The sequence below is a fragment of the Clytia hemisphaerica genome, unplaced genomic scaffold (assembly GCF_902728285.1).
Source record: "Clytia hemisphaerica strain Z4C2 unplaced genomic scaffold, Clytia hemisphaerica genome assembly, whole genome shotgun sequence".
NCBI classification, from domain to species: Eukaryota; Metazoa; Cnidaria; class Hydrozoa; order Leptothecata; family Clytiidae; genus Clytia; species Clytia hemisphaerica.
This window is the reverse complement of record NW_027104188.1, coordinates 42,916-56,362: the sequence shown is the minus strand read 5'-3', so window position 1 is coordinate 56,362 and position 13,447 is coordinate 42,916. Positions and strand designations below refer to the sequence as shown.

Genomic DNA, 13,447 nt, shown 5'->3' with positions numbered 1-13,447 from the left:
AAGATGCGTTTCCCCTATATATCAAAACACAGTGAATGCGCAGTATGATGTACAGCTTACTGTCAAAACTGTCCAAAGTTCCTTTACTGTTTTACTGAAATCGCAGTGCGAAATTCTTTTGAATTACCACAAAAGTACCTCAAATATCAATTTCCAGACTTGAATTTGACCAATACTCCAAATATCCTTAAGTATTAAAAAAATTTATTTACCTATATTCACTTCAGGGTAAATTCACTGGAGGAGGTTGACGAAACTTTAACAAGCGTCAGTAATTGTGTTGAAAAACTAAATGCAAACAATGCTTCCGTGAAAGTTAAACCTTTTGAGATCATCACGTTGTCATTTCAATTCTGATCGTCAGCTCCTTCCGCGTCACACTGTTCGTTCTTGTCATTTTTTACTGGTTGCGTTCTTTTGATTATTTTACCGAACGTTTGAAAGAACGCTCTCCGGTATTCATGGCAATACGAACTGTGGAAAATCACATTCCATAATGGCGCGAATAGACAGGGAATCATGATGCATTTGTAAATAAATACATCGGTGTGATTGGCACAACAACCTTCATATTTATGAAGCATCTTGAAAAAGAAATAACAACCAAAGGGACACCATGAGATGAACTGCACCAAGATTAAACATCCTAGTAAACGAATGACCGCTTTACGGTAGCGCAAACGAGCGCTCACCGCCGTACCGAGTTCAGTGTTTTGGTCGAATGTGCGAATCGTGAGACGGTACGTCAGGACCATGATACCGAGGGGTACGAAAAGCCCAAAAATTGATAAACTGGCTTTATACATCTTCCCGATTAACTCAATGCCCCCAAAATCACGGAAGCAAAATGTTTCAACATAACGCATGGTCAAGAGGTTTGGAACGAGCCATAAAATACCGTACAGCCATCCAACAATCAGCCATCTTGTTTTGATGACGTAATTTTGTAAGGGATGTTTGACTACAAGATATCGGTGTACGGAAAGGAAAGCTAAGATGAATGCATTACTGATTGCGAATGCGAAATATATACTAATTCCGTCCACAAGTCCACAAACCACCCTTTCAATGATCTTATTTTTTAAACTAGCTAGTACCTGCAAATCCACAAAAAGATACGGGAAGTATCCAATAGCTTGAAGTGTGTTGGCGGCCGCTAAGTTAGCAAGCGCGCGATTGAAAGTGGTTTGGCGAACACGTTTTACCAAATAGATGTATATTTCATACGTGTTGAGAATCACTGAAAATGTGATGATGGATGAACAGAAAATCTTGTAAGCCGTCTCCGCAGTACGTGTTGGGAATACAGTGCATTGGGTGGAATTACAAATGGTCGCGTTGGCGTTATCCATGTTGGTTCAGTGTTCCGTCTTGTCTCTTTTCATATAATTGTAATGATTATGTGAACAAATTGTTCTTACGTCCTGTCGTCTTGGGAAATAATTTTCTTCTCTTTAATATTTTAATGAAAATTATTTTTTATGGGTCTTTTTTAATCATCTGTTGTTTTTTTTTCATCTTAGTAACCCTCTTCTAACCTTCTTTAAAGAACAAATTACACCTTAATTGGATTTCATGAATAATGAAAAGATCATTTTTATTGAGAGGGGAGGACTCGGTTTTTCCCACTTCTGAATTGTGTTCTACTTACTTTTTGTTCTCTACCTCATATATAGTTTCTAATATATATGAATTTCTTCACACAAAAATATCAATCAATATCAATCAATCAGGGAGTTTGAAACATGTCGGGAAAAATCAAAATATAGTATATATCAATCAATTGGTGTATTACGTAACTGTTTATATATTAGAAATTTCACACCTCCATCCTAGGTGAATCGAACTACAACTAGAGAGAAATCATATTCACGTCCTCATATGGGCATGAAACTTGACCCGTTTTCCCTCTTCTGAATAAAACATGCGTTTATATTCAAAGCGTAGCTCTCTCCATAACTCGACATATTTCAAGATTACCCCCAATTTAGTTTTTTTTAAATTGCTTATATGATTAACTTAATCTTGAAAAAAATACTGATATTTTGCGTTTATTGGATAATGATTTAGAATATATTTTTGAAATTATTATGTGTCATTGTTGATTTATCCAAGCTTAATGCTTTCACCACCAGGGTCCCTGATGTAATAGTGACTCCTTATGGAGATTCAGTATTCATGCTTTAGAATCTTTTCAGTATCGTCAAATTTCCCAAAAGTGTCAATTTCTTCTAATGTTATATTCTTAATAACCAATCTATTTTAATCATAGAAAAGAACCAACAAAAATGAATTAAATATTAACGAAAAAAAGTGCATTAGAATGTCCGAAGCTGCTTCACCAGTGCGTTCCAGTAACATTCCTGAATCCGTTGCATTGATCAATCTCCCTAACAACCAGCCCCAGGAACCTGACGACAACGACAGTGGATTAGACACTGGGTACGATGAACGGATCACTCATCGAAGTATTGGTGGCCCGAACCACTTAAATGTGGTTCATAGAACACCCGCCTTTGTTAAAAACTGTTGCCCGCCCCGAGGGCGTTTTGGTGAATACGCCACACGAATAATTGCTTGTATTGTAATATGGGCGGCTCTTTATTGCGTTGTCGGAAGTTCAGCTTGGGTTGGCGGAAACTTATTCTCGTTGTATTTGCTTTTAGTACTGGCTTCTCTTGGTGGATTCTTGGTAGCTTGGAAGACACAATATTTTAATTTCCCAGCATTGTTAGGGATGTTGATCGTTGGTTTTCTATTGAAAAACATTGAAGCGATAAATATTGCAAAGAACATTGATTCTAACTGGTCCTCTTCATTACGTCAAGTCGCACTAGCTGTCATTCTTTTGCGCTCGGGCCTTGGATTAGATATAGCGGCATTGAAAAGACTTCGTTTTACTGTTTTGAGATTGGCTTTTGGACCCTGCATCACTGAAGCTGTTACAGTAGCCGTTATGGCGCATTTCTTGCTTGGCTTGCCGTGGTTATGGGCTTTTCAACTAGGGTAATATTTATTTTTCTCATAGCAGCAATTATCCCGGCACTCTACGTCAGAGCAACGTACACGCAACGCCTACGGGCTCTTATAATGTTAGATGAATATTTTAAACAACGTCGTGTGGCAGCTGGGTTGAATTAAATTCTTAGTTATAAGTGTTAAGTTTTAAATCAAATTATTTTCTTTCAATGAATCCAATAAAGAGATGAAATCGTTGTAAAATGGGCTATTCTAGAAATAGTCTGTACCCCTTATGTTGAGGAGCTGTGACGTCCAGGGTGGTTTGGAAAATAAAAAATCCAGTCTGGTTTTTTGAATGATAAAATCCTGGGTGATCCAAAGAAATGAGAGAAAAAAATTTAAGGGGTCCTGAAAAATCGGAAAAAATCCAAGGGGTCACCTTTTTAAAAAAAGATTTCTTCAATATAGGGGGTAAAAAATTTTTCTGGGATAGCCCAATGACTAATTGACTAATGACCACTCAAGCTGTAAGTAGACAAGGTCGGAGTTGAGAAATACTAGTTGGTTTCTGATATAGATCTGTCGGTACAAATGATAGCGGAAATAATTGACCTACCCTATAAAAGTTACTGACCATTTGAATTGCCAACACGATCTTCTAGGTTCATCATTGGTGCTGTTTCACCAGCAGTTGTGGTTCCATCCATGTTGACATTGCAATTAGATGGTTATGGTGTAGAAGAAGGCATTCCAACGCTGGTCATGGCAGCGTCTTCTTGCGATGATGTACTTGCTATTAGTTTGTTTGGTGTCTTTCTTGGTGTTTCTTTCTCAGAGGGTAAGAGGTTTTTTATATCGTAATGTTTCCAGGAATATTAATAGAAGAAACCAGTGAAAGTTTTTTAGGTCTTGATATAAAATAATTGATCGCTACCTACGCAATTCTTTATACAGATGGTTCGTTTTTTTACCTAAAGGCTATTCATATTTAGCTTTCATTTGAACACCTCTTAGGAAGAAATTTCGGGTTGGTGATATCGAACTTTTTGTTCTGGGCTAAAAGAATTTCATCTTCTTTTTTCTTCAGGAAATTTGTTATGGAATATATTTCGTGGACCACTTGAAATAGCCATGGGTATCATCGGAGGTTTATTAATTGGCAGTCTGTTGTGGTATTTCCCTTGGAAGAAAGCTGTTAGTATCATCATCATATTTTTCACATCGTATAATTTTCAGGGAACTAGAGGTTTCTTTTGAAAAATACACCTTTTCACTTACGACGTCGGCTTGGTAATGAGTTTATATTTGCCTTTTCACTAGACCATTCTGTGCTTGTGTTTATCGTCACCCAAACAAATTTCCAATGTTAAGGCCGACCAAGCGGATAAAGGTTGACAGGTCTATACGTTGCTTATTAATAACCTTTTTCATTGGCCCTTCGTCTTGGTTATAGCTCACATAAAACGCCAGATATGAAATTTTTAACACATGTTTTTTACATTCTTATACTTCATTACTGGACTTTTTCATTCCAGGGAAATGCAACAGCCAACCGAAGTGTTCTTCTGCTCGCATTTGCTTTCTTGTTTTTATTTGGTAGTAATCAAGTCAATTTCCCTGGAGCAGGGGCGTTGGGCGTTCTGTGTTTGGGCGCTACAACTGCTTACGGTTGGGGTGAAAAAGAAAAGGTAACTATATGTATGATGTTTGACATGAAAGACTTTTCAATCTTCCAAAAAACTTGATTAGGCTCTTTAAAGCCGAAAAAAGATCCCATGAGCCAGTCTATTTAGCCAGATTATCTTCACTTCAAAATGCTTTACAATTCTTTTCGGCTTCCTTACTTGATAAAAAAGAATATTCAACTGATGAACTTTATTTGTCTCATCCCATATCGTCCCTCATCCAGGGATATAGTCAATTACTCATTAACCAAGTTGGGGATAATGATTTTGTTATCCTTCTTGTAGAAAATTATGTATGTAATTTCTATCAAGGGTGATTACATACTTGGTAATGAGTAATTAACTTAATGACCTTGAGTCTCTATGGGTGAGGGTCAATATAAATACAGATCAGACATTAATTATATCGGTAAAAGGTTCTCTTTCATCAAGTAAAAGACCTTAAATTAATTTAAAGGGAAGAGAATCGGACTGGTAGCTGTGCGTTCTATCAAAAAGGATAAATAGTCTCCCCCAGCGGACCTTCAGTTGACGCAATCACGTAAATGTTTTTCCGAAATTCACCCATTCACGCAATATTTTTTCGCAATTCACGCAATTTTTTTTTCACGCAAAGCTTTCCAATTCACGCATTCATGCAACTTTTTTTTCATTTTCACGCATTCGCGCAAGTGAAAAAGCCCCATAAAGTGCACGGTATTTTCTTAAATGCCACTAATGCTATTACAATCAAACTATTATTACAGGTTCCAATCGAGAGAGTGATGGGAATTTTATGGGACATCTTTCAACCTCTTTTGTTTGGTTTGATTGGTGCAGAAGTCTCCATCCAATACCTCAAACCTGATCTTGTCGGTAATCGCCATTATCCTTCTAACGAATATTCTGTTTCTTTTTAGTTTTAATTTGACGTAAATTGATTGACGATATGGTTTTTTATCTGCTGGTTTGATCGAGATTAAGTCAGTCCATTACGGTGCAAGTTTGCGATTGAAAACTTTAGACTACAAATCAGTTTTACTGGTTTTTATTCAGGAGGATCAATCAATTTAGTTTTGCCCTAATTATCATTTTAGGGATGGGCTTGGCTGCACTTGGGATTGGTCTTGTTTTAAGAATTGGTGTAACTTATTTTGCTGTCTTGGGAAATAGTTTCTCAACCAAGGAGAAATTATTTTGCACTATCGCATGGTTACCTAAAGCTACAGTTCAAGTAATGTTGTTTCCGTTTACCAAACTTCATAAACTATTATATTCTCATTTCTTTTTTCGACACAATTTTTCTTCGATCTTCGAGGGATAGAGAGCTAGACTGTTTAAGGAAACTAATTTGTGCAATAAATAATATTCGTGGAACAAATTGTTTCAGTTATGTGTGTCCTCCTAAGTAAAATGAAATAATTTCAGCTAAAAGTGGCTGTTTACCGCGAAAATTAGTTCCACGAAAACCACCAATTTCATACCCTCGCACCGCAAATTTTTGTCCCGAAAAAATTACTTCTCACGAAAGTTCCTTATGCATTACGTACTTTCACATATTCGCTACATATTATATTATCACTCTTTACTTAATTTTTAACGCTACGAGAGAGACGAGTGAAGTTTAATCACCCTATCTTATCACGCCACAATTGTCTAATTCAATTAAAATTTTCATTGTAACTCATTTCAGGCGGCAATTGGTTCCATCCCTCTAGATAAAGCTCGTCAAGTCGCTTCTAAAGATCCGACGGATGCTAATAACCAGGCCGTTGAATATGGAATTCAAATCGTCACTTTAGCTGTGTTGGCAATCTTGATCACAGCTCCTTTAGGTGCAATTGGTATTTCATTAACTGGACCAAGATTTCTTTCACAAAGAAAGAATGAAGAACTTGGAGAACCAGAAGCAAATGACGAATCAGATGCTTAAATGATACGTCGGTGAGATGACTTTGTCAAATGCTCAAATTTTTTTTGCGTTTTGATGTTAACTTCACATTTGGCTTTTTTGTTTTTCTTGACACCATCTCAAGGAGTACTAGAAGTGTTGTGACGTATGTTGGTATCTATATCTTTTGTAAAAATTAGGTCGATGAGCGGAAGGGAAGTAGAGATCTCTCGCAGGTCACGGAATTGTTTCAAAGATATTTTATCTAAGATGTTGAGTGGATGTTGAGTGGGTATTTTTGGACGTTTTGCGTTTACAATTTTTGAATTAAAGAGGATGAACATTTTTTAAACACACATATTTTTATACGATTATCAAAAATTTTTGTTTTTGTTTCGTATCGTAGTGTTTGTCAGTTTTATTTTGAACACTGCTAAACATGGGGTGTAACCCTTATTTAAAATCTTGGAAATATTATATGCTTCATTATTTTTAACAATTTTCTATGATAACATTGATCACCAAACCTTCAACAATTTTCATAATCTGTAGAAAACAAACTTAAACAAGCATTTTCTTCCTCTAGAGTTTGCTGTTTCTAGCTTTCATTTTAGTTGTTATGCTTTACTTTTGGCATCCTTAAGATGAAAAAAACCTCTATGGTAAGTCCTAATATTGCTAACTCCTTTTCTTTCTTTCTTTATATTTCATAAAAACAAAAAAGAAAATTTAAAAGAAATGGCATTGGTTGAAACGTTGAAGAAAGTTGTTGACAAAACTATCGAAAACCGCAAGAATGACTTGAATGATATCAGTCAAGAAATTTGGAAAAATCCTGAACTAAGTTTCAATGAGGTCAAAGCACATGAATGTTTAACTAACTTCCTTGAGAAAGAAGGGTTCACAGTGTCAAGGAAAACTCCTTTGGAAACTTCATTCGTTGCAAAATATGGAGATTGTACCGGAGGAATAAAAGTTGGAGTGATTTGTGAATATGATGCCTTACCTAAAATTGGACATGCTTGCGGTCATAATTTGATCGCTGAAGCGGGAATCGGAGCTGCTTTAGGTAGGGAAGCTTTCATATTTCATATAAGACTTGTAAATTTGTTTCGAAATTAATTGACAATAAAAAATATTAAAAATTCTCCCTTAATAGAACAGAGCTAATGTCTCAAAAGAAATAGTAATACCTAAAATGAGATCGTATAATGACTCTTTATTTATGTACTGTTTTCTAGCTCTCAAAGCTGCAATGGATTCGAGCAAAGACCTAAAAATTAACCTGATTGTTTACGGAACGCCTGCGGAAGAAGGGGGCGGTGGAAAGTGTCTCATGCTGGAAAAAGGGGTATTCGATGAAGCAGATATTTGTATGATGTCGCATCCAACACCTGTGGAAATCTCAACTCCAATTTGGTTGGCCAGGATACAATTGGATATTGTCTTTCATGGTTTGTCCTAAAATTCTTGATATATCCGTATATGAAATCCTGGGTTCTTGTTTTGCACCAATTTGGTGTGCAGTAAAGCAGCCCATTTTTCATTCTTCGATTTGCATTAATCTTAGCATAAAGCGGTTGCTTTATATATTAGGGTCTCTTCTCTTAGTTAAAAATTAAACGATATCCTTTTTCATCATTTCTCAAGGCAAAACAGCACACGCAGCAGCGGCGCCATGGGAAGGAATCAACGCATTAGATGCCGCTGTAGCATGTTATAATAACGTTAGTATGTTACGACAACAAATGAAACCAACTAATCGTATTCATTGTACTATTGTGGATGGAGGAGAAAGACCAAACATCATTCCTGAACGCGCCGAAATGTGTTACTATGTACGAAGTTTGAGTTTGAAGGACGCCGAGGAACTGAGTGAGCGCGTTCGAGCGTGTGCTCACGGAGGAGCTCAGTCTACAGGTTTGTTTGCAGCCAATAAAGAAGTCACCTCAAATAACATTAAATAAATCGTTATTCCTAAATCTAACTATAAACTCAAGACTTGAAATAGCTTGAAGATGAATTACTTCTCTCTTTTGGATTTTTAGCCATCGTTTTTCGTTTAATACACGTTTGTTTTTTTTATAAGAACAACTATATAAGAATGTAGGGCTTTGATGGCCAAAATTTTAAGAACGAGTTGAGAACTCTAAAACACCCAATTTCTTAGGAAAATGGCCAAAAACGCTCACAAAATGGTGAAAGTAAGAACATGTTAAGAACATTTTAAGGCTTAAAACTGAAAAACTTAAGAACGTCCGAAGGCTTCAAAGATTTTGAATGCTCTTATAAAAAAAATGTGTATACTTACCTGACTAAATATCACCCTTGTTATTTACTTTGTTATTGATATATAGGTTGTACTGTGGATATCAAGGAACCAGCTCCTCGTTATGATGCTGTAAGAACCAACCCCACCATGATTGGTTTGTACAAGAAACACGCGCAGAGTTATGGTATCAGTTTTGAAGGGGAAGACGAGTACGCGCAAAAGTTACTCGCTTCCACTGATATGGGGAACGTGTCACAACATCGACCTTCTATTCATCCATGCTTTAAGATTGAAACTACAGCAGCCAATCATACACATGCATTCACTGATGCTACTGGTTCCCAAGACAACCAACCACCCACATTGAGCTCAGCTAAAAGCATGGCAATGACCGCTATTGAGTTGGCTTGTGATCCAAAGTTGATGATAAAGGTCAAAGAAGAATTTGAAAAGAAATGAAACTAATTTTGCTGGTTTTCTTTATATTTTGTGATAATACGTTTCGCTACGTCATCATTTTTATTTCAATAAATTTACACAGTATTTATCATTTTATGCAGGGGAGAGGGTTAAGAAGGATAAATATTTTAATATAAATTTAATCAATTTTGTAGATTTTTTATAGAAATGGAGAGGAGTATTATATAAAAAATTTTCAAAACGATGTGTCTACCTTTTTCCATTTTTTGGACTTGTGTTGATATACAACGACTATGTTTATGATGTTCCTGATACAAAAGAAATTCATCTGCTGGAATCTCCTTCGTGTCCGTATTCACTGTAGCAGGTCTTTGATGTTGATCATCATATATTTATATCTTACCATATTCTTTCCTTTTTGTTTTTTTCTGCAGAGATAAATAATAAAGTGCAAACAAGTAATGACAACAACAGAAAACCATAATAAAGCAGATGGCGTCAAATTCAGTGAAATTATTCCTTTAATGCAACAAGTACATCGCTCTAATGGCATGTTTGTACCAAATGTTGGAATCCCTGCTGCCATGAAACAGAAAGAAGAAGTTGTTGTGGAAAGAATGATGGAGCATTGTGGGTTCAAGACTGGAATGGCTTGTGTTTTAGGTATGTGTGAGTTTCCTGAGTTTAATATACTGATCTACGAGGTTACAGGTCTTGTTGAGTTGAGTTAAATGTAACTCAAATTTATTTTAATTGTTAAAAGTTTTTCAATACTTTCTTCATATTTTCGTTCTAAAAGAGGATTTGATTTGAAGTCTTATGCAATGTATTTTCATTAAATTGTCAAGTCAGTTTCGAACAACAAAGTTTCGATAACTTTCGACTTCTGGTGGACTCGAACTACCTAAAATACCCCCCGTCCCCTTTGTGGTTCGAGTTACGGAAAGTCCAGAGAATATATAAAATAAGATTGTAATTTTTAATTGAATTAGTCTGATACTGAAATTGGATCCCTTTATTTTCAATCGGATGAAGTGTGTTAGCGGTTAGCTGTTTATGACAAAACCAACAAATTACCTCATGAGTGTTTGTAAGAATGTAATGCCTTCTTTAGGCCCTCAGTGTTTTTTTTAGTAGTCCAATACATCTTATTGAATTTTTTTTTTAATACTTTATCTTAATATCAAATCACATCTATCACATAGGATATGCACTTGGTGGTGCGTTTGGTTTGTTTACAGCTGGTCTTGACTCCAGTATGCCGACCAATGTCACTGGCCAACATGAACAAACTGCTAAAGAAATTGTCAAAGATATGAAATCTAGAGCTGGCTCTTATGCTAGGAACTTTGCCGTCGTAGGAGCCATGTTTTCGGCCACTGAGTGCCTGATTGAATCTTATCGTGGTAAAACGACACTTTCAAACGGAACAATTTCAGGTTGTATTACAGGTGGAATGCTGGGATTTCGTGCGGGTCCGCAAGCAGCCGCTTTTGGCTGTGCGGGTTTCGCAGCTTTTTCTACAGCCATTGATTATTATTTTCGCCATTGAGTGTTGTTTTTTCTATGCTGAATTTAATGGATCGATCTCCTCAACTACTCCCCTGTTACGCGGGTTTATGTAAAGTGTAGATTATTGATTGGTGCCAAGATGAGCCATCCTGTGTGACTAAAATTTCACTGAAGCTATGTATAAAATTATATAGAAGATATGAGTTTTATATCATATAGTTTTGATAATAATAACTATGACCTTTCAAATACATATCTCCGGCCGCTTTTTTCATATCACTTCAAAAACCGCACTAAACAAATATTTGTTTTTGATGGTTGTATGATGACAATTTGATAATATCACGTCTTTTTTGCACACTGAACTTAATATATGAGTCTTATAAATTAGCTGAAATACACTTTATTCGGTGTCTGTAGAAAGTAGCTAGTCAAAACAAAAAGTTGATCAAATTTCAAGCATTGTTCTCACTGGCCATAAAATATTTTTTTGTTGCCACAAAATAAGTAGGTTTTGTCTTGGATTAAGGAAGGGAGTAAGTAGTCAGGGTTTTACTTTGAGATTTCAGCGTTCACAATGAAAGAACAACTAAAACAGATCATTTGCGAAGCCATAGACTCCAAGAAAGACGAACTAAACAATATTAGTCAAGAAATCTGGAAAAACCCTGAGCTTAGTTTTGAGGAATTTAAAGCACACAACTTTTTGACGGAATTTCTTGAAAAAGAAGGATTCTCAGTGTCGAGGAAAACTCCTTTGGAAACTTCATTTATCGCAAAATATGGAGACTGTACCAGAGGAATCAAAGTTGGAGTAATTTGTGAATATGATGCCTTACCTGGAGTTGGACATGCTTGCGGTCATAACTTGATCGCTGAAGCGGGGATCGGAGCTGCTTTGGGTAAGCAAAGGATTTCAATGTAATTTCTCCTCTCGTTAAAGTTTTAACTTGCCATGTAAATGGTATTTTCTCGATCAATGATAAAGCATTTGCTGAGAAATATTAAATTTTGATGCTTCTTTCATACTAACTGGACATACTCAAAATCAATCTCGTATCGTTTTCAGGGTTAAAAGCTGCAATGGATTCGAACAAAGACCTAAAGATGAATCTTATTGTTTATGGCACACCCGCAGAGGAAGGTGGCAATGGGAAGTGTTTGATGATCGAAAAGGGCGTTTTTGATGAAGCAGATATTTGTATGATGTCTCACCCTGCCCCTTATGAAATTCCAAATCCATTATGGTTAGCTATTGATTCATATAGGGTCATTTTTAAAGGTACGCCATTAGCTTCATTTTGATCGAATCTTTTTTGAAAAAATAGACCTTTTCATAAATTACGTCACGAACATCACTTGCCTCGTTTTGAAATTATTGTCATGGTAATTAACTCCCAGTGGATTTTATTAAAACTACTTTCTATTTATAAAAAAATAATTGAATGTCTCGAGGGGCATAATCACCGTGGTAATTGTTTGAATACGAGGAAAGTGATATTCGTGATTTAATTTATAAAAAGGTCTACTGGCATCTCATGTTTAAAAAAATGCCTTCTGGTGTATACTAGCAATATCTTGCTTTTGTCTAAACTTAGTTTTCTCTATTTTTTTCTCAAGGCAAAACAGCACACGCAGCAGCGGCGCCATGGGAAGGAATCAACGCATTAGATGCCGCTGTAGCATGTTATAATAACGTTAGTATGTTACGACAACAAATGAAACCAACTAATCGTATCCAATGTACTATTGTGGATGGAGGAGAAAGACCCAACATCATTCCTGAACGCGCGGAAATGGTCTGGGATCTACGAACACAGAAAGATGAAGACTTAACAATATTACTTAAGCAATGGATGGAATGCGCCAAAGGAGCAGCAAAAAGTACAGGTAGATTGTCATATCCTTGCTCCCATTTCGGAAGATAATGAGTATAATGCTCATAGCATCGTCAACACTGGATGATTTTTGACAATTCATGATATTCATGACGTAATGTTTTCAAACTAGACAAAGGTTATATAAAATTTGCCCCTACTGGCAAGAACCGGAGTCTTTCCGTAGAAAACATTACGTCATGAATATCAATGAATTGTATTTATAATCTTCAAATCCACAAATTTGGATATGAACAGCTTCAAGAATTCAGTACAATAACATCTGTATCATCACTATTTGATTTTTATAGGGTGTGAAGTTGAATTCATTAAAGATTGTCTAACCTGTTTATCACTAAACACAAACCAAGTCATGATCGATCTTTACATGGAAAATGCAAAATCACTTGGTGTTCCTTTTGAAGATGACCATATGAGAGAACTTTTACAAGCCTCGACTGATATGGGGAATGTGTCAGCAATGAAACCATCTATTCATCCATGTTTCAAAATAAAATCGGAAGAAACGAACCATAATCATGGCTTTACAAAAGCCGCTGGATCTGAAGAAAGTCAGTTACCCACATTGAATTCAGCAAAGAGTATGGCAATGACCGCTATTGATATTGTTTGCGAGGAGGGACTTTTAGAAAAGGTTCAGAAAAGCTTCGAAGATTCCAAACCTTCAGCCCTTTGAAGTAAAAGGGCTCATGAAGCAGAATTTGATCAGATTTTTCACATGAAACTACTGAAAATTTTGCAATACTTCTTTTTAAAGATTTTGAACATGTAGCGATTTATGTAATAATTTTTTCAAACTTTGCTATTTTTAGTGATTACTTAACAGTAC

At 36.0% G+C, this 13,447-nt stretch overlaps 5 protein-coding genes across 5 annotated transcripts in view; all 5 read left to right on the top strand.

Annotated features, from left to right (window-relative positions):
• Positions 1 to 1,496, top strand: part of LOC136814934 (alpha-mannosidase 2C1-like) — a 40,471-nt gene extending 38,975 nt beyond the window's left edge. Inside the window, exon 33 of the mRNA XM_067071359.1 lies at positions 228 to 1,496. Within this exon, the coding sequence (XP_066927460.1) occupies positions 228 to 357 (130 nt within the window). The 3' untranslated portion in view covers positions 358 to 1,496. The remainder of the gene's footprint in view (positions 1 to 227) is intronic.
• A 780-nt stretch (positions 1,497 to 2,276) lies between these two features.
• On the top strand, positions 2,277 to 7,076 carry LOC136814933 (sodium/hydrogen exchanger 9B2-like). Its single transcript, XM_067071358.1, has 7 exons — positions 2,277 to 3,006; positions 3,624 to 3,799; positions 4,049 to 4,155; positions 4,497 to 4,649; positions 5,393 to 5,501; positions 5,723 to 5,859; positions 6,319 to 7,076. Exons 1-7 carry the CDS (start codon positions 2,324 to 2,326, stop codon positions 6,556 to 6,558), a joined length of 1,605 nt encoding a protein of 534 aa, XP_066927459.1. The 5' UTR covers positions 2,277 to 2,323; the 3' UTR covers positions 6,559 to 7,076.
• Positions 7,077 to 7,226: 150 nt separating this feature from the next.
• LOC136814929 (xaa-Arg dipeptidase-like) lies at positions 7,227 to 9,448 on the top strand. The gene is made up of 4 exons (XM_067071354.1): positions 7,227 to 7,585; positions 7,758 to 7,970; positions 8,167 to 8,436; positions 8,874 to 9,448. Exons 1-4 carry the CDS (start codon positions 7,255 to 7,257, stop codon positions 9,245 to 9,247), a joined length of 1,188 nt encoding a protein of 395 aa, XP_066927455.1. The 5' UTR covers positions 7,227 to 7,254; the 3' UTR covers positions 9,248 to 9,448.
• A 192-nt stretch (positions 9,449 to 9,640) lies between these two features.
• Positions 9,641 to 10,973, top strand: LOC136814932 (mitochondrial import inner membrane translocase subunit Tim22-like). Its single transcript, XM_067071357.1, has 2 exons — positions 9,641 to 9,871; positions 10,414 to 10,973. Exons 1-2 carry the CDS (start codon positions 9,670 to 9,672, stop codon positions 10,758 to 10,760), a joined length of 549 nt encoding a protein of 182 aa, XP_066927458.1. The 5' UTR covers positions 9,641 to 9,669; the 3' UTR covers positions 10,761 to 10,973.
• Positions 10,974 to 11,041: 68 nt separating this feature from the next.
• LOC136814928 (xaa-Arg dipeptidase-like) lies at positions 11,042 to 13,420 on the top strand. The gene is made up of 4 exons (XM_067071353.1): positions 11,042 to 11,622; positions 11,790 to 12,002; positions 12,341 to 12,610; positions 12,909 to 13,420. Exons 1-4 carry the CDS (start codon positions 11,298 to 11,300, stop codon positions 13,292 to 13,294), a joined length of 1,194 nt encoding a protein of 397 aa, XP_066927454.1. The 5' UTR covers positions 11,042 to 11,297; the 3' UTR covers positions 13,295 to 13,420.
• The last annotated feature ends 27 nt before the right edge of the window (positions 13,421 to 13,447 follow it).

What these genes read in the sequence shown, in the direction of transcription:
- LOC136814929 (XM_067071354.1), top strand. Translation starts at nt 7,255, where the DNA reads ATGGCATTGGTTGAAACGTTGAAGAAAGTTGTTGACAAAACTATCGAA. An exon ending in ATTGGATATTGTCTTTCATG is followed by an intron (nt 7,971 to 8,166) that starts GTTTGTCCTAAA and finishes TCATTTCTCAAG; the next exon opens with GCAAAACAGCACACGCAGCA. An exon ending in CGGAGGAGCTCAGTCTACAG is followed by an intron (nt 8,437 to 8,873) that starts GTTTGTTTGCAG and finishes ATTGATATATAG; the next exon opens with GTTGTACTGTGGATATCAAG.
- LOC136814932 (XM_067071357.1), top strand. Translation starts at nt 9,670, where the DNA reads ATGACAACAACAGAAAACCATAATAAAGCAGATGGCGTCAAATTCAGT. An exon ending in TGGAATGGCTTGTGTTTTAG is followed by an intron (nt 9,872 to 10,413) that starts GTATGTGTGAGT and finishes TCTATCACATAG; the next exon opens with GATATGCACTTGGTGGTGCG.
- LOC136814933 (XM_067071358.1), top strand. Translation starts at nt 2,324, where the DNA reads ATGTCCGAAGCTGCTTCACCAGTGCGTTCCAGTAACATTCCTGAATCC. An exon ending in TGGTGTTTCTTTCTCAGAGG is followed by an intron (nt 3,800 to 4,048) that starts GTAAGAGGTTTT and finishes TTTTTTCTTCAG; the next exon opens with GAAATTTGTTATGGAATATA. An exon ending in ATTTCCCTTGGAAGAAAGCT is followed by an intron (nt 4,156 to 4,496) that starts GTTAGTATCATC and finishes TTTTCATTCCAG; the next exon opens with GGAAATGCAACAGCCAACCG.
- LOC136814928 (XM_067071353.1), top strand. Translation starts at nt 11,298, where the DNA reads ATGAAAGAACAACTAAAACAGATCATTTGCGAAGCCATAGACTCCAAG. An exon ending in GGGGATCGGAGCTGCTTTGG is followed by an intron (nt 11,623 to 11,789) that starts GTAAGCAAAGGA and finishes TATCGTTTTCAG; the next exon opens with GGTTAAAAGCTGCAATGGAT. An exon ending in ATATAGGGTCATTTTTAAAG is followed by an intron (nt 12,003 to 12,340) that starts GTACGCCATTAG and finishes TTTTTTCTCAAG; the next exon opens with GCAAAACAGCACACGCAGCA.